This window comes from Lepidochelys olivacea (genome assembly GCF_965140295.1).
Source record: "Lepidochelys olivacea isolate rLepOli2 genome assembly, chromosome: 7".
Classification (NCBI taxonomy): Eukaryota; Metazoa; Chordata; order Testudines; family Cheloniidae; genus Lepidochelys; species Lepidochelys olivacea.
Genome location: NC_140417.1, coordinates 7,447,296 through 7,466,035, shown reverse-complemented (window position 1 = coordinate 7,466,035; position 18,740 = coordinate 7,447,296). Strand labels below are relative to the sequence as shown.

The 18,740-nt window shown below is 43.7% G+C and overlaps 2 protein-coding genes across 8 annotated transcripts in view; one reads left to right on the top strand and one right to left on the bottom strand.

Annotated features, from left to right (window-relative positions):
• Positions 1–2,875, top strand: part of LRIG1 (leucine rich repeats and immunoglobulin like domains 1) — a 128,281-nt gene extending 125,406 nt beyond the window's left edge. For 2 of the 3 annotated variants that reach the window (XM_084633462.1, XM_084633461.1), the window contains exon 19: positions 50–2,875. In XM_084633462.1, the coding sequence (XP_084489588.1) occupies positions 50–279 (230 nt within the window). In that variant the 3' untranslated portion in view covers positions 280–2,875. The remainder of the gene's footprint in view (positions 1–49) is intronic. The other variant, XR_014712343.1, reaches the window with a different exon arrangement.
• Positions 2,876–7,552: 4,677 nt separating this feature from the next.
• The window catches only part of SLC25A26 (solute carrier family 25 member 26), a 146,237-nt gene continuing 135,049 nt past the window's right edge, over positions 7,553–18,740 (bottom strand). For 3 of the 5 annotated variants that reach the window (XM_084633463.1, XM_084633464.1, XM_084633467.1), the window contains 3 exons: positions 16,249–16,313; positions 14,555–14,628; positions 7,553–7,821 (listed from right to left, as the gene is read on the bottom strand). In XM_084633463.1, the coding sequence (XP_084489589.1) occupies positions 7,725–7,821; positions 14,555–14,628; positions 16,249–16,313 (236 nt within the window). In that variant the 3' untranslated portion in view covers positions 7,553–7,724. The remainder of the gene's footprint in view (positions 7,822–14,554; positions 14,629–16,248; positions 16,314–18,740) is intronic. The other 2 variants (XM_084633466.1, XM_084633465.1) reach the window with 2 other exon arrangements.

The window sequence follows — 18,740 nt, the reverse complement described above, 5'->3', positions numbered from 1 at the left end:
GCGGTAATGGTGGCGTTCTGAGCATTGTACTATCCTTACTTTCTAACAGGCTCTTCACAACCTTTGGCAAATGCTTCAGAGCACAGCAAGCTTAACTTAAAAGCTTCACCTTCAGAAGACTCCGTGAAGCAGCTAAAAGGGACTCCTGAAATTTCACCAACATCACTGGATATACAGGGTGAGGCTGAAGCAAAACAAACGCTTCTTTCCAATGGATACCCACCCAAATTACAGAACTCCACTCATGAGTTTAAGCCACCCATAAGATCAACGGACTGAGAGGGGAAAAACTGCCGTGTGCAAATGAACAAACCTACTATTGACCTTAATTTTTTGCACAGAATACTTAGGCTACTTCCTTCTACCTCAACTCTTGAACTGACAGCCTCTCCAAGGAAAAGGAAAACAAATGAGGTATGAGAAACAAGCTTGTGTGGGGAACAAATTCCTACTCGAGCGTCACCGGTCTGTCTGTACGTAGTTTAAAACTTCAATGAGAAGTATTACTAGTTCAAAAGTTAACTTGCATATGAAGCACATAAATGCAAGGGACAGTTGTGTAGAGAAAAGAAAAGTATTTGATACAGTTGTACATAAGAGTTTTCATATTATATATAAATATAAATATCTATCTTTTACAGAGGCTATTTTAATCTTTAGTGCATGGAAAACTGAGTGAAACTTTACAAACTTTTGGCAATATTGTTTTCAGTATCAGGTTGCTGTTAAATTTTTCGAGAGAGAGAATTCTGGTGCCTTAATGCATAAGCAGACCTTTAAAAACCCAGGCTGTTTCAAAGGAATTGTCCAGCTTTGCTATGGAAATTCCTTTAGATCAAGCATTGGTTGGGTTATTTAGCACAAATCCCCTCCCCCTGGAAATTGATTGCACTTAGCAGGTTTAAACTGAGATCTTAAATTATTTCCAAGAAACGCTAAATGGAGCGTAGAGGGAGAGCCAAGCAATTACGACAAAAGAAAAAGTAGTACATAGCAACCTTTTTTTTTCTTTATGGAAGAACTTAAATTCATTCCCCTTCAGAGCTAAGGTTAAATATTAGCTGGGATAGTCCGTCTGTCAATTCAGCAGAGCAGCACAGAGGCATAAAGTTTAATTCAACTACTGTGCACACTTGCAAAAAGGAAAGCTAAAATCATTGCTAACAACAAAAATACATGCAGTAGGGGGTGGGTTTGTTTTTTCTTTTTGCACCTGTCACAAACTTAATGGCCTCATACCATTGTAACTATAGCAGTATAGTTAAAGCGGTTCTACCCTTCCCAGTGTGAATGCTGTCATCCTGCTCTAAAGGTAATTATGTGAACACAGCTTATTCCTGTATGGAAAGGGAAGTAAGTCACACGAGTATCAGACAACTTTATAGAAGTATAACTGCATCCATAGTGGGCTTGTAGCTGTATTATTGTCCCAGTAATAAAAATCACACCCCTAAATTACCATTATACAGGCTGTGTGCAGACTATGCCTGAGACACATGACCCATTTTCCCTATGGCACTGTATTAAGTCGTCTCTTTGCTGCACATAGATCCCCTGAGCTGCAGCACGCCACGTCGGTGTGCACGCACAGACAGTAATGGCTATCGCCTTGTCTGTGAACGTTGACCTCAGGACCATGATTACCCCTTCGTGCCGCAGTTCCGAGCTAGTCGGAAATATACGGATTTAGAAGCAAGAGTATATGTTGGTAGGTGGCCTTCCTGGTTTAAAGGGACGAGTGCCACGTTAGTGCAGGGTCTTTAAGTTCATCCATGAATTAAAAAAAAACAAACAAACTGGTCAAATGGCTCTGTCATTTATAACTTCAGTCTGAAGCTTTTTATTTTTAGAACAGCTGCTTCTGTTGGTATCTGTGGATGGATGGGTTGGTTTGTTTTCAGTTCTGCTAATACAAGTTTACTAGACTTTGGTGATGACTACTCTGGGGAAAGGTTGGTTCTTTTCTGTTTGTTTTTTTCTTTTTCTTAGAAGCAACTAAAGGCCAGTTTCATCAGAGCAGGGTCTGGTGGAAATCCTGCTCACATCACTACGGTAGCTCACAGCAGGTGTCAGAAGTCAGGGCAGTGAGACCTTTATCAAGGCCTTGATTCAGAAAAGCAGCTGTGTTCCGAACAATACTAAAGACCTATTACTTTTCTAAATGAGGGCCCAAGAGACCCACCCATATTATCCCAAGCTCCACTTTCATTAAAAGACTGCCACCCTTAATAATCTGATTTCTCAGTCCTTTGAGTGGTAGCCTAAAACACATTTCACTGTAAATTATCACTGACCCTGGCTTTTATGAAGCAAGGCATAATTTAGCCAGCTACCTTTCTAGACCAGTTTCTAACTGTAGACACATTTGCACTTTGTGGCAGGTGACGAATTATGTTGAGTGCCAACTTTTAACTCTTCAGCAAATCAAAAGTGAAAGAGATGGACGAACGATAGTAAATAAATAAACCAACATGTATTTGTCCCATGAACTGAGAAAAATATGCTTTAGAACTAACTCTGAAAGTGAAAACAGTGGGATATGAGTGGGACATACACAAGGAAGATGCGAATGACTTGATTGACCAATTTTGCTGGCAGAAATGTCATCACCGTTGCAAATATTAAGCACATTTGCCACATTAACATTTGAAAATAATGTATTTTTAATAACGTTAACTGTTTCATGTTACTTCCACTAAATATGTGAATCTGCTGCTTCTGAGAGGCAATGTGAAAGAGGAAGTATTACTTTTGTGTACAAAGTTATTTATTAGAAAATTTGGTACAATATTGTATGTTGAAAAAACCGTTAAATATTGAAGTGTCTAACAAATGGCATTGAAGTGTCTTTAATAAAGGTTCATTTATAATATTACAGCTTTTTTGTTGGGAGTGAGCTTTTCAGAGTTTCAGCTGAAAAAAATAAAACCCAAGCAGTTGCTTACATGCGTCTCTGTTTCTAATGAAAATGTGTTAATATCGGGACGTAACCATTTCAAAACACCCATTTGTCAAATTGCATTCAATAGACAGAGAATTCTGTAGGGTAAACCAACATTGGGTACTGGAAATATGACCCTAGCATGGTAAAGTTGGGAACTGTAGCTGAGATACACAGTGAAGAATTCATATGAAGTAAATTTCCAATATAAAAAATAACAGTTGCCTACACGTCTCCATTGGAGCCAAAGCCAGATGGACTACATTTTTGAACACCTTCAACCTTCCTTAGTTCCACTCGTAACACCATCACTACCTATTATGGAGGCTTCAGTTTCAGAGTTAAGGATGAGCTTAATTTTCCATTTCAAGCAAGTATTCAATCTTTGGTGTGTGTGATTTGGGTTTGGTTTTTTTAAGTGTAGCCTCTCCAAAAATACAGCTCTTTGAAACAAGAGTGTTCTCTGAAAATATAAAATAAAAATGTTGTCTTTAAGGAATTTAGTGTCTAGTGTCAGACAACTTTTTTTTGGCCCTCAATTATTGACTGATACGAACTTTTCAAACTTTACATACAGTTAAATCGCAATTATATCTTGTGCACAGGCTGTCATTGAAGACCTTTTTTGTCTTTTAAGGCTGAATGGTCTCTTTCCCCGTTATTCATCACAGAAAGTTTCTCCTTCAGCAGGGTGTGATGAATAGTATTCTACTAGAGAGAATTCTACCAAGGCCTCCTCTCTCCTCCCTCATAGCTGCCCTATCCAACTGTGCCCAAGCCACAGATGGCCTCCGTTTGGTACCTTGGGGACTGACTTTGATTCCGGTGGCTCACTGTACAGAGCCAGCCAGTCACTGAAAGAAGCGTTGGGCCATTAGGTGGGATGCTGTCCTAGAAAGTCTGTTGCGTGGTAAATGGCGTATACCGCATGCTCCACCTTTCATTGCGGCTTACCTGCAGAGTAAGTAGCCCCTATATCAGCCCCGCTCAATTCTTCCACTCAGCGCAGGGTCGCATCAGAAACCCTGAGATCGACCCTCAGAAACCAGGGGCTGCAGCAGCATGATCACTGGTATGTCAGGGGAAAGAGCTGGACCTGTCTCGGTGCACGCAGCAGCACCAATGGATTTTCATGGGCCTTCATCGTAGACTGTGGTCCACAGCAAGAACCGTGGGGAGAAGGAAGAGAGACCGGCCGGCCAGTGGAGAGGTTCCTCCATTGTGAAAGCACTTTCAAGTTTCCATTGGATCCAGTGCGAGAGACAGGCACACAGCAGGAGGGACAATATATGAAGAAATTTTGGTCCAGATTTTTAAAGACTTTCGAACTCCTTCGTGCATGGATTGTAACTATGGTTAGTACAGGGCATCACTACAGAGCAGCGTTAAGCATCTTTGTGTAGCCAGACCTTAACCTGTTCGGATATCTTGTATAGTTAATCTTAACTCGGAATTGCCTGGGTTTTGAGTGCTTGGTTTTGGGATAGGCACCACAGCCTTGTCATGTATTTCACTCTAAATTACTGTTATACTCACTCTGTATATTTTAACATCGTCTTGGGCTGGGCCTATGAAAGAGGCACGTGTGACCATTGTCATTACAGAAGTCTAGACTTCCATTCTTCATTTTGTTTGCAGTAAAATATGTATAAGAAAAGGCTGATTCCAGAACTGATGTTTCAAAAGCGCAAAACACAGACCCAAGAGAAATTTGAGTCCTGTTCTGATAATAACTCCTCCAATATCCACCTTACTTGTTACTTGTTGAAAAGCAAACAAAACACAGGCCCCTAAAGAGCTTCGAGCTGGTAGCTAGCTTTTCCGAATGAATTCTAAATCCTCCCCCCCATCAAAAAAAAAAGGGATCAACAGTACAATGCAGAAAAGTACATTGTGTAATGTCATTAACTAGATTGCACTCACAGGTTGGGCTACAAGAGGCTTAGAGTATTGTTACAGCATCATGGCAGCTAGCGCAATCAGCCAGCCAATTTGGGACTAAGATCTCCCTAGGGATGAGCGTGGGCAGAAATTCCAGTTTTTAAGAATTTGTCCCTTTTGCTCTGCAAGTTTTCCTACTGTTCTCTGAGCAAGTGCTAAATTTCAGTATCCTGCATAAAGGCAGCCAGTTTCTCTGAACCCGCACAGTTAACTAGCAGTCACTAAAGATCCAGCACCATGTATTTGCTTAACAGTGACAGGGTTTTCTTCGGGGGAAAACACACTATTCTGTAGTACGTGCCCTGGAAAAGAGACTAGGGATTGGTTCCAGGAGGAAGAACCTGAAAATTAACACAAAATTAAATGAGATTCTACAGAAGTAGTGTTAGCTCTGGAATATTGGCAGTTTTCTTCTTCTTACCAAAATGTCCTGTTGTTTCAATCAGACACTGTATTCTCTTCCTGGTCTAAAACCTTTATATAATGTTGCTGTGCAGTTTCACAGCTGCGGCCTTACCTCCCCAGAGCTGGTTGCATTAGACACAAGTGTACATTATACACCAAGACTGGAGAATTTGTGCTGGACTCCCACCATTCTTGCTCGTGTAGGTGTAACTGTTGGACACACCAAAATCCTCCACATCAAACCCTCACACCCTGCCTTAATTTTTCCACTTGTCTTTGCTGTTATCAGTGCAGCAAAAAATAAAAATCAGACTCCCTGGTTTGGGAGATTTCTCTGCAAGAAAGCTGAGGAGGTTCAACAAGGACAAGTGCAGAGTCCTGCACTTAGGACGGAAGAACCCAATGCACAGCTACAGACTAGGAACCGAATGGCTCAGCAGCAGTTCTGCAGAAAAGGACCTAGGGGTGACAGTGGACAAGAAGCTGGATATGAGTCAACAGTGTGCCCTTGTTGCCAAGAAGGCCAATGGCATTTTGGGCTGTATAAGTAGGGGCATTGCCAGCAGATCGAGGGACGTGATCGTTCCCCTCTATTCGACACTGGTGAGGCCTCATGTGGAGTACTGTGTCCAGTTTTGGGCCCCACACTACAAGAAGGATGTGAAAAAATGGGAAAACATCCAGCGGAGGGCAACAAATGATTAGGGGACTGGAACACACGAGTTATGAGGAGAGGCTGAGGGAACTGGGATTGTTTAGTCGGCAGAAGAGAAGAATGAGGGGGGATTTGATAGCTGCTTTCAACTACCTGAAAAGGGGGTTCCAAAGAGGATGGATCTAGACTGTTCTCAGGGGTAGCAGATGACAGAACAAGGAGTAATGGTCTCAAGTTGCAGTGGGGGAGGTTTAGGTTGGATATTAGGAAAAGCTTTTTCACTAGGAGGGTGGTGAAACACTGGAATGCGTTATTACCTAGGGAGGTGGTGGAATCTCCTTCCTTAGAAGTTTTTAAAGTCAGGCTTGACAAAGCCCTGGCTGGGATGATTTAGTTGGGGATCGGTCCTGCTTTGTGCAGGGGGTTGGACTAGATGACCTCCTGAGGTCCCTTCCAACCCTGATATTCTATGATACAGACCAAGCTGCTGGTGTTACTGCATAGCTTAATTTGGCTCTGTATTAGCTCTATTAATTAAATTTGCATATATTTTATTAGGATGCCAGGCCTCACTGCTCAGTGCTTCTACAAAACCTTATTGTGGAAGTGCCTTCATTCAACTGAACGGTAGTTTCAGGTTCCTAGTTATACCTCTAAAGAGCTATATTAAGCCAAGAGGCTGCTGTAAATTTGGCAGGGTTTTTTGTTTGGTTTTTATTTAAATTTTCAAAATCTTGGACTTTCAGCTCCATTATAATTATCAACAGAAATAGTGGCTTTTTGCCAAGCAGTTAATATTTCATTTTTGGCCCTGCATATATTCCACTAACTGATTTTAACTAAAGCATCTTTATGCTAAAGGAAGAATTTAAGTAGAGTCTGAGAACATGCTACCATCACCCATCAGAACTATATGCTCAATCTGCCATTTCATCAAGGAGAAGAACCTGTTTGTTTCTATTTGTCACTTGCATTCTGCAGCCAGACCTCTCCTGTTCTGTGCTTCACTACTACAAATCCAGATCTACCTCAGCTTTGGAGAGGCAAAGAAAGAAAAAAAAGGCAAGAGCTGCATTTCTTTTCACAGGCAACATTGTTGGACTGGCTACCTGTAAAATAATACAGCATTGTACTTTTACTGGAGAAATCTGAATCTAATTAAAAAAAAAAAAACAACCCAAACTGGTTACCAAGTAACAGAGCTTGCTATGCACTTGCAGGTATAAACGGTGGGATAAACTTTCAAAATATGGCTCAAATCGGAAACAAATGGGCATTATTTTTTCCCAGAAGCCTCCCAACTAAGAATACTTTCTGCAGTCTTTAGACGCCTGCTGATTGCAGCTATGTAAACTCTTCCACTGAACTAAAAACAGCCCTGATGCTGAGGATCAGGTGTCTCTAAATAGTGAAAATTCATTTTATTCCATTTCTGTTGCTCAAACCATGTTCTTTTGGTTTATAAAACATTTTTCTTGCATGAGTTCTGATAACGCTGTTTGCAGCTGCTGTAATTAGCTGTTTACCCCCACATGTTACTTTTTTGGCACAAGTCTCTCTATGACTTCACTGCTTTCCATGCTGGGAAATTTTAAGGTAGGGAAATTGGATTATTTAAGGACCTTTTTTTATTGTGAAAATACAAGTTTAGGCTGTTGACCAGCTCCTCAGCCATATGAAGAAGCCTGAGAACAAGCATTCGTACTTTTATGAGTATATTCTTTCTGGAGAACAGCAGAGCTTTGGCTCTTTGCTGTGATTCACAGGAACCTCCATTCCAAGTCAGAGCAGCAAGCTGCGAGTTTTGTCATATGTCCCAAGAAAGATGAATCCTCCCAGACTGATCGCTGTCATTCGAGGGACAACACCTGCAAACAATCTGAAAGAGAAGAGGAAAAACTGCTTCCTATGTTGTCATGGACTAGCAATGAGCAGATGTTACATTTTTAGTTACTCCACAGACAACCTTTTAGTAGGGCTACATACACAAACTTTATCTTGCTGATTATTGAGTGCCTTCATGCAGAATTACCTCCTATCTAAGGTACTTAAATAGCCTCTATTACTGTTTATCTGAGCACCTCACCGTCTTTAATACAGTCATCAACAACCCTGTGAGATAGGATCCCCATTTTGCAAACGGAGAAACCGACCAAGTGAGACTAGAGGCTCGTCTACACTGTGCTAAAATGCAGTGGAAGGGTTTGGGAAATGCAGAATGCCCCGCGTGGACAGTGCTAGCACAAGCTTCAAGGTACGTCATTCACGTTAACACGGTCCTGTTCGACAAAGAGGACGAGTTAATGTGAACTAGGTACCTTTTAGTTCATGCCAGCCACAGGGGGCAGTCACAGCACAACCCTTCGTGCTCCACAGTTCACATCCCCGTAGTCTGCACTGCGGCACCCACAGCCTAGGATCTAGACCCTCAAACTATTTAGGTGCTTAACTTCCACTGAGAATCTGGGCCTAAAAGACTTGCCAAAGTTCACACAGGGCAGGCAATTGCACCCAGGTCACCCGATTTCCAGGCTAGCACCCTGACCACTGGACCATCCTCTCTCTCTGCTTCCTTCAACCACACAAATAATCAGATTTCAGGCAGTTTCCACCCTGTAATTCAGTTTTTATAAAAAGAGGCGAGAACAATCAAATGCCAGATCCAGGCTGGTCAACAGTATCTGTGCTGCTCTCAGTGAAAGCAGAAATGAAGCCAACAGCAGAACTAGCAGTGGGCTGGCATAGACAATGATTGGGAGAACTAGCAATAAACTAGCGACAGTCACTGCAAAGTAACAAAACCATGAATGGTTCAAAACTACCCACTCTGTCTATTAGGAGCAGCAGAGCCAAAGCACAGTAAACTCTAGGTGGGAAGGGGTGCCTTGACCACAGCTAGCAAATCACTTTGCTACACACTGAGCAGTGTCACTCCTTCAGCATTTGATTTCAAAAACTGTACCAAGGCAGAGCAGCAGCAGGAAGCCCAATCAGAACACGACCCGGTAACGGTCAACATGGCCGAAGTAGTTCTGCCAGCTCCTACAGCCCGTCGGTAACGGGAGCAGCCCTTGGAAGTTCATGGGAGTTCAGTATCAAGGACTTCATCCATTATTGGGTTTATGAACCTCGGGCCTGACCGCTGTACACATGGGCCATGGGCCCTTGCTGCACTGTATGTAAGATTTTAAATGTTGGGCAGTTTAAGGCCTAAGTACCTTAAACCCACTCTTCAGCATTTAAGGACAAAGAATGGGTGATCTTGCCCATCTCACAGTGCATGATGTAAAAGTGCACAGAGGTGGATTAAAGACAGAGATTCTGCTGTCCCTGGCTTCTGTGGCCTGGCCTGCTCAGTAACGTTACTCTAACAGAGTCAGAGTTTCAACTATGTAGCTTTTACACCAGTGTAATACTGTGTTAGTCCTGGGGCATGTGAGATCATCTGAAAGCAGTGCATATTCCCAGAGCAATTCAGGGACCCGTTCTCTCTTAAGCCTCACTGCTAGTCAGACACTGTGCTTGGTAAGCCTCCAACTGCACTTGCTTTGGTTTTTGTGATAATGATCTGTGCTCTGGGGCCTGGAGCATACAGGCAGATGGAAACATTTTATGGCTGCACTAGACAGCCATTGGGGCTATTACCATAATTATAGCTTTGAAACAGAGTAATTTGTACGAGGCATATACTGACAGAGCACTCAAAGGGTAAATCCTGTGGTACAGCATTGTTCTCCAGCTACACACCATCCTTCTCCTGTGGAATTACACCAGCCTATGACTGAAGCACTGCAGACATTCGTTTACATTACAGTCCATCACAGCCACAGCTCTTAAATAAGCAAGGCTGGAAGCTGCATCTCTGGCCTCCTCTTATTGCATCCCCCTCAGTTCCACCAATGATGCTGGCCTCAGCATCCTACTGATCTTCTTCTGCTCTCACGTGTCCACCGTTAACCATGTGGCAGTCCCAGGCCTGGCTTACCAAGCTACCAGCTTTTCCTTCGTTGCATGGAGGAAGACCAGCTGGTCATCTGGCTATGGCACCGCACTGACTCTGGAGATCTGGGTTCTCTTCCCAGCCCTGTCCCAGACTGGCCCATCAGTTACTCAGCTAACCTGTCTGCCCCACTTCGCCTTCTGCAAATGGGAAAATCACGCTCACTTTCTTTCATGCTTTGTCTATTTAGACTGCTAACTCTTCCGGGCAGGGACTGTCTCTCACTACGGTTTTGTACAGCAGGGCCCTGATCTTGGTTGGCATCTCTAGTCACTATTGTAACACAATGACAACAAAAGATTGGGCCTAGATTAGTGGGTCTAGATCAAAGCTGAGCATTTTAACTACAAAGATATCCAGGTGCAATTGGTTCGGATGGCCTTTCCCCGTCTGCGTGTTGAACTGGTCAGGAGAAAACACAAAAGCAGGAATCAGATTCGGGATGCTCATGATTTTCCAAAACCCCATTATCCAAACCTCTGCATTAGCCGAGGCCCCAGCCTTGAAGACAAGAGAGGGTTTGGGTTATGCAGAGGTTTGGATAGTGGGGCAGAGACTGGGGGCAGCGAGAGACACACCCAACTCCTGCAGGCATAAGGTGCAGGGAAGGCTGCAGTCATGGCAGAGCAGAGTCCTAGACGGGTCTGTGTGTCTCTCTCTCTGCTGTACCAGGACCACAGCCGCCCACCTGCACCTTGCACCTACAATAACCAGGACAGGGGCAAAGGAGCGAGGGAGTGGAGCCGAGCCGAGCCGTGACACAGGAGCTGCAGAGGGCATCCTGCCCTGCCACTCCTTCCCTCTCAACTATCCAAACTCCCTCTTAGCCAAATACAATCTGCGTCCCTAGGATCACCGGGAGTACCCTGTCTGATTTCCAAAGCGAATCATCACCACCTGTACTTTACGCCTATATGCTCTCGGTGTGTTCTCTGATTCCATGCAGCCTGCCACCCCCAACTTACAGTACCTAATGATTCTATTGTTCAAATTCCAATTATTCTCATATTTTCCATTTTGAATGCAACTCTTCCCCAGTGTTTTTCCAAGCCCTGGCATATTTATTCCCAAAGGCTTGGCTCCTAAAGTCCGGCAGAACCTTGAGGCACTATTTTGGACAGGGATCCTTCTTGCAATATGAAACAAATCCCCATTTCAATAGAAAATACCAGAGGCCGCTGCTTAAAGTAACCCACTGGACAAGTCCCTTTACTCAGCACTACAGGTTAGATCTTTTAGCATTTCTGAAAGCAGAGAATCCTTAAAGGCTGATGTCTATTCTCTATTAAAACATTTGGGATCCCAGTATTGAAGAGTAGTGCGGTTAGGGCCCAACGCTGGAAGGAGACTGCAACGGGTGCAATAGCGTGTGTGCACGTGCACCTATTGGGAAACTTCACTTGGCAGTCAAAATAGGGAGCTATGACCCCTGGCTTGTGGCCCCTACTGTGCGACCATCTAGGAATGCAAGCTTAGGTGACTCCTTCCACTTCACTCTTCCTATGGGGAAAACAACACTTGCTAATCTCCTAGCTGGGTTGTAAGGCGTCATCAATGGCTGTAAAGTGCGACAAGCTCCTTGGAGAAAAGGTGGCGGAAAAGTGAAAGGCGTATGTGCAAAAGTCTGCCCTAGTGTGTGCAGCTCAGAAATTGGTCACCTAAACTCCCATTTGCAAGTGCAAATAACTGTGGATACGTGCACATTGTTCCTTTAATCTCAACCTTATTCTAGCCATTGAGAAATATCCATTAATGCAGGCCTCTCTCTCTCTGTCTCTCTCTTTTGGACAGAAAAGGATGTGAATTTGTTGGCATGAAGCACATGGATTTACTAGGTGCAAACAGGAAGTAAGCCCTGCACTCTGGTTTTAATAATGTGGCAAGAGGCAATGCATCTCTCTGCCCCAGAATTCCTTCTCTTCAAATCTGAGATTTAGTAGAGAAGCCATATATTATTTCACATTGCTGCCAGCCAAAAAGTTCGACGCTTTTATTGGTTTTGATTAATACATTTATAACTGGCAGCAGGCACAGCAGTCTCTGCATTTATTTTTCCCAAGGCTTTCTTCCTTCTCCTCGCAGCTGACACAGTTTAGCCACTTTTGCATTTTTCTGTTCTCAGCATTGCTTATTATTTTGATTTCTATTGGGTGGGCAGCGAGCGTTCAGAAGGGTTGGATTACCCTTTGGTTCTGTTGCATCAGTGGCACAATCTGAAGACAGAGTTTGGTTTCTGGATGTTTAAATGGGCACTTGTGAAAACAGGCTTGAAAGAACACAAATTATGTGCAACAGAAAAGGGGGGGGGGAGGAGGAGATTTAGACATCGAATAGGAGTTGGGTGCTTAACTGCTATTTGTCCCTTTGAAAATAGATCCCATGGTCCTCTAAGCATACAGAATGCATGAAACCAGCCCACAGACAGGGGACCTTGAAGTGCTAGCTCAATGCATTCTGAGACAATACAGACCCAATAGTCTGGTGTGGGCATAATGGCTGGAATGCTGCCTGGAATAAGTGTCCAGGAACTTCCTGAAATTTATTTTGAATTATTTTCCAAATGTGTCAAAAGAATATTGAACTTTTACTTGTTGTGTGACCAGAGATCAGGTGTTAAGGAAAATTATCTGTAACTAGACTGGAGAGTACACATCCAGGGTTGCGCGCACAGCACTGGCTATCGAGTTGGTTTCTAAACCCTAAAGCAGCGAAGACTAGCACTGGCATACAGGCTGATTTAGAAAGGCCTGAGAAATGAAGCTAGAGATTTGCATAATGAGTCTTATTGTGGAAGGGGAAAAAACAGCAACACCTACTGCACCAACCGGACCTGCATTTGTCCCCGATGTCTAGTTAATGCTCCATGTGGATTTTGTGCATGTCACTCCAGTAACTACAGACTTAATTAGCTCATAGCCTATATGTATGACAACAATCCCAGAGGCACAATAACACAACTACCAGCTGAACCGCATACACCCAGTGGGTGCAGGCAGAATCTAGGATTTATGGTTCCAAAACCACAGGCCTCTCGCACATGGACTACATTAGCTATAATTATTTTAGGACTTGTATTTTGTGTAGGCTACAGCTAGCCACTACTGAATGACTCACTGATTCTCCCACACAAAGAGCACAGCCCATTAGGAACTGACCAGGTATCCATGCAAATCAATACTAATTTACGAGCCTGTGGCATCTTTTGTCCAAGGATTTCAAAACGCTTTACAAACACTAACGAATGCGTCCTCACAACTCCACCATACGGCCAGGAAGCATTGTTCCCATTCTTACAGATGGGTAAAGTGAGGCCCAAGGAGGCTAGGTGACTCACCCAGCATCACACAAGTGCCTTCCAAAGCTGAGTGGAAACCCAAGGCCTTCTGCCTTGGGCCTTATATACTAAACCATGATGCGTTCTTATGAGCTAAACATGTCCTGCTGCCACATTGTTGCAACTGGTATTCTTGCCTATTTGGTGGCTAATTATTTCAGGAGACAGAGTTGTGCAGAAGGCTGCACGCTCCTGAGCTGATCAAACTGATGCTTTGAGCTCTGTTGCTATTCAGATTTTTAAAAAAAAAAATATGGATTTTTACTCGGGAAATCCAAGTGCATGTTTTGTTATTCTTCGATGCATAACATTTAATCATGCATATTAGAGTCAGGAAATGCTGCTACCATACACATAATTACACACACATTACATATGTAATTAATGTTATCCAATGAAAATGCTCTGCCATGGATGTCCTATGTCACCTCAGGCAAGTCCCACATCCTGTCTCTGATAACCTATTTCTCCATTGATACTATTTGCCTAAGTGACAGGGTCCTGTGAGGCTTAACCTATTCATGGATGGGACGCCTGAGCGATTCACCGAGACAGGCAAGAGAGGACTGAAGGGTTAGCCCACCAGGGATGTCCTCATTCTATGAAACCTGAGCGAGGCAGGAGAAAGGAAGAACAAGCTGTAGGGTACACATTTCAAAACCGCTTCCCTCAGTTTTCCTGCCCTCTGTATTTCAGCACATTTAAGCATTTATATGGGGCTCTGAGCCTGTTTCCTGCTGGGTGATGCTGTGTGGATGGACTGGGAGTTGCTGATTTACAGCCTTACACAGCGCCACACGGTGACTGAAATGCAGAATTGCAGCACCCCACGGAGAGGAAGGGAAACACCTGCAAATCCCTGCTTCAGTTTCTTTGCTTTTAGCTTCCTCTACTTTCTTGTCTGACCTCTAGGGACGGATGCTGTTGGTGTCCCCCCTCCCACTATACTTCCTGCTGGGGAAAGAGGGCAAAAAGGGGCAGAGGTGACACACAGGGAAAGTTCCTGGGTAACTGTGGAAAGCTGGAGAAGGAGGATTGGCTGGCGCTGTAGGGAGGTGCCTGCACCAGGCTGGCCTGGCTCTCAGGAAGGGGTAACGATTATTATTGGTTAATATTTGTAATGCAGTAGCTCCTAGAGGCTCCGTTGTGTTAGGTGCTGTGCACACATGTACCTGAATGACTGCTACTTGGCCTTGTGAACGGCAAGCCAATTCATATTTTTTTTTACAGCGCATTAAGCGCACACACACACTTATCTCTCTCATAGAGAGTCCTTACCCAGGTAGCCCTTGTGACCTCCAGACACTGTGCAGGGCAGAGAATACGTTCCCACTGGCATTGCTGGAACCAGCCTGTATCACAAGAACAGAGAGACCGTAATTCAATCCATCACCAGTTGGATTCAGTTATTTATCAAGCTACCTAACCATATACACTGCGAAACAGAGCAATGGTATTGTCTGGTGGCCCTCATCAAGATCATGGCCCCACTGTGCTCGGCACTGTACGGACACATACTGAGAGAGAATCCCTGCCCCAAAGACAATCTAAACAGACAGCACAGACAAAGGAGAAACTGAGGCACAGAGGTGAGACAACTGTCCCAAGGCCACATAGCATGTCAGTGGCAGGGCTGGGAATAGAACCCAGGGGTCTGGAATCCCAATCGAGTAGACTCCACTGCCTCTCCTGCACCTAATACATGAATCAGACTTTAACACAAATACTTTGGCTAACTTGCATGGCTGCCACGTCATCATTTCAAAGCTCTTAAGACGCTTGCCTGGGAGTTTAGTTTAATAATATATACTAGAGACAATCATTCAGAAAACCTGAGAAAGGCACTGCAGGGCAAACAGTACGGTTACAGGTCATTAAATGACACCTATGGCTCAGCCAACGTAAAATGCTTAATACAAAATGACACAGTTTGGCACCTTTCATCAGAGAACCTCAACTTACCTCTAAGAGGCTAGTGAGTCCCGCCATTCCTTTACAGAGGGGGAAATGCAAACGTAGGGGCAGAGTTCTGAACACAACCCAACTCTTATGACTTTGTCACATGCTCTAACCAACAGGCCATGCGCCCTCCCTGTGATACATCTGCTGAATGAGGCCGTACTATGTACAAACACACATGCACACAAAGATGCGGAGCACACTCTTTACATAATGTGGTGTGTGTCTATAACGCAGCACCAGTCATCAGATGAGATGCAAATGGCCAGTGAGAAATAGCTGATTAATCTACTCAGGGACTTGGCTGGTGGAGAGAACTGACCCATATGGGATAACTCTGACTCCATCAGTGCAGCTCCTTAAAGGATAGCAATATATCCCAACAGTGTGTACCAGCTGCTGGCATTTTAACCGTCCCACAATCTAGACCTGCTCGGGGCTAGGCGAGATGACACGCTCATTAAAACGACAGAGGCACACCGATAGTAGCACTCCTGCTTTTGCCATCACTGGCAGAGTTGCAGCAATGGTTTGAAATTCTAGGACAGAAAGTCTGGTGTCAAGCCTGCCTATGGAGAACAATGCAAACAATCCCCTGTTGTTTTAAAAACCTCACAGAGGAATTAGTTCCTGCCTGGATTTTTCATTTAGGGAGTTTGACCCTATAAAGAATTTGTCATTAAGACTTCTGCATTAACCACTGGCAGTCTAGATTTCAGGGTATCCCCACGACAACCCAGCACAAAGCACAGTGACGTCTTAGACGGTTCCTTTGGGAGACATGAGGAGGGAGGTGGAAGAACAAGAACAGTAATTACAGGACAAAGTAAAGCAACACTGTTTTTATCCATCCATGTAACGCACATTCACATCAATTCCTGGCTTAAAGTACAAGAGCAGAAGTCATTAGTGATAGGTGCAGTGCTACATTTCATTTTGTTGCTACCATGCCAAAGTTTTGGCACTGCAGCCCATGCACCTGTCCATTTGCTCAGCGTTCTTCCATTTCTTACCTTTGCCAGCATAATTCTTGTCTTTGCTACGTCTAGAGGTGTGGTGATTACAGCTGCAAATCCACCTGAGCATATTAAAATACCAAACACAAGTGAGACATTGTTTGCTGAACACGTATGCCACCCCATCGACAATTCCCACAGCCTGGGCCAAAACCATTTAATTATTAATGCTTACAGCATGGTCCTCGGTTCAAAATCTGGGTATGTTTGCAGTGTCTGTAGATAGAGTTTATTATTTTGCATCTACAGAAAAATCATTATTTAGTATTATTTTTATTATTATTGTTATTTTTACTCTATTATGCTAGCACCCAGGAACCCTGACACTTGGGTCCCCTTCTGCAAGTCTCTTACTATATATATGTACAGCGCCAGTCAAAGAGCTGATAAGATAAGAAACCAGTTTCCATTTTAAACACCTACATATTGTAAAGCAAATTAAATTGCTCACTCGTGCACACAGAAAGGAAATAAGCACAGCATATTTTTCCCTGTCTTTTGAGAGTGAAATTCTGACCAGACAGAGAAACTATACTAGATAGGTAGATATATTATTATTATTGATTTGTCTTACAGTGGCACCTAAGAGCCTCAGCCATGGGTAAGGACTTAATTGTGCTGGGTGCTGCGCAGACTTAGGTAAAGTAGCATGGATGAAAAGGTGCTACGCCCCATAAATAGGCAAATATGGTCATTAATGATGTCCACAAGACACTCAATCTGAATCTCCATATTCAGGGAGATTGGATCTGGAATTATGGTTACACTGTTAAAGGAAGCAGGTGTCTTGCAGTGGTTGGATGAGCCCTACTGATAATACAGTAGAACCTCAGAGTTACGAACACCAGAGTTACGAACCGATCAGTCAACCACACGCCTCATTTGGAACCAGAAGTACACAACCAGGCAGCAGCGGAGACCAAAATATTAAAATAAAAAGCAAATACAGGACAGTACAGTGTTAAATGTAAACTACGAAAAAAATAAAGGAAGAGCAGCATTTTTATTCTGCGTAGTGAAGTTTCAAAGCTCTATTAAGTCAGTGTTCAGCTGTAACCTTTTGAAAGAATAACCAGAACGTCTGGTTCAGAGTTATGAACATTTCAGAGGCACAAACAACCCTCATTCCCCAAGCGTTCATAACTCTGAGGTTTCCCTGTAAGCTCTCTTACAATACAGCCAAATGCTACTTCAGAAAGAAACAAAATGGAGTATCCCAACATCTGACAGCCCAATCTGTTTGTTGCTAGGGGGATTCTGCAAAGTGATCCATCATCCAAGCTCTCCCAACTCCCCTCCCTTCCAGGTTAAATATTTTTCCACTAGAGAGCGTTTTCTTCTTCTGGCTCCCCTGCCTCTCCCCTCCAGCACAATCGTGACAAGCACCCTCTTCTTTCAATGCATTTTCCCTCTTCCCTGTCCTCGCCACTCTCAGAGCACGTTACTTTCACTCAGAAGGGCTGGCCCAGCTGTGATTTCCTTGATAAAAATGCATCCGATGAAGTGAGCTGTAGCTCACGAAAGCTTATGCTCAAATAAATTAGTTAGTCTCTAAGGTGCCACAAGTACTCCTTTTCTTTTTGGTAATAATCAGTCATCAAGGGTTGTGCAGGGACAGTGCAACCGGTTTGCTCTGCCCTCCAAAGAGACAACCATCCTCTAGCAAACTAAGATCCCAGTTCTGATCTCGCTTACGCTGGTGTAAATCAGCAGTAATTCCACTGAAGTCAAGGGAGCGACATCATGCTAAAGCTACGCAATTGTAGAATTGGATCCTAAAGAACAGACAGGGCCTATCAGCCCTCCCCCACCCCTTCTCTCTCTCTCTCACACACACACACACACACACACAATTTTAATTCAGAGAGTACAGCCTCTGCCTCTTTCACTATCCCGGGTCTATTCTATTTTGTTCTCTATAGGTTCTTATACTACCCTCATTCGCATATGAGCCTCTTCCAATCCCGCTAAGCAACCCCTCCAACCATTCTCTTTATTGCCCCACTCTAAATTTAACTCTGATCTCTCACTCTTTCTCCCCAGCCACAATATTTGAACTCAAAAGGAGGAGCTCAAAGCTAGAGATGCATCAAAATAAATATTTACTTTTCGTTAACAGTGCAACATTAAGGACGGAAAAGAAAAGAACAATCTTATTCTCTGGGGTTTGTATAAACCCAGTGCATGGAATAGAGAGAAACTGATCTCAGAGGGGTAGCCATGTTAGTCTGTATCAGCAAAAACAATGAGGAGTCCTTGTGGTACCTTATTGATCTTATTTCTCCGGGGGGGGGGGGAGGGGGCAGGCACCGTGGAACGGGACCTCTTTACATCTGTAAGCTATTGCAAATTTATCCTCTGGCTGGTGTTTTAACTCTGCTCTCTCTTTCTCTCTTCTTCTGAGTTTTCCAATATCAACATCATTCTTCATGTAAAAAGAAGGCCAACTGGCTCTTTGAGTAGCTTTCTATATCAATTGCATGGGAGAA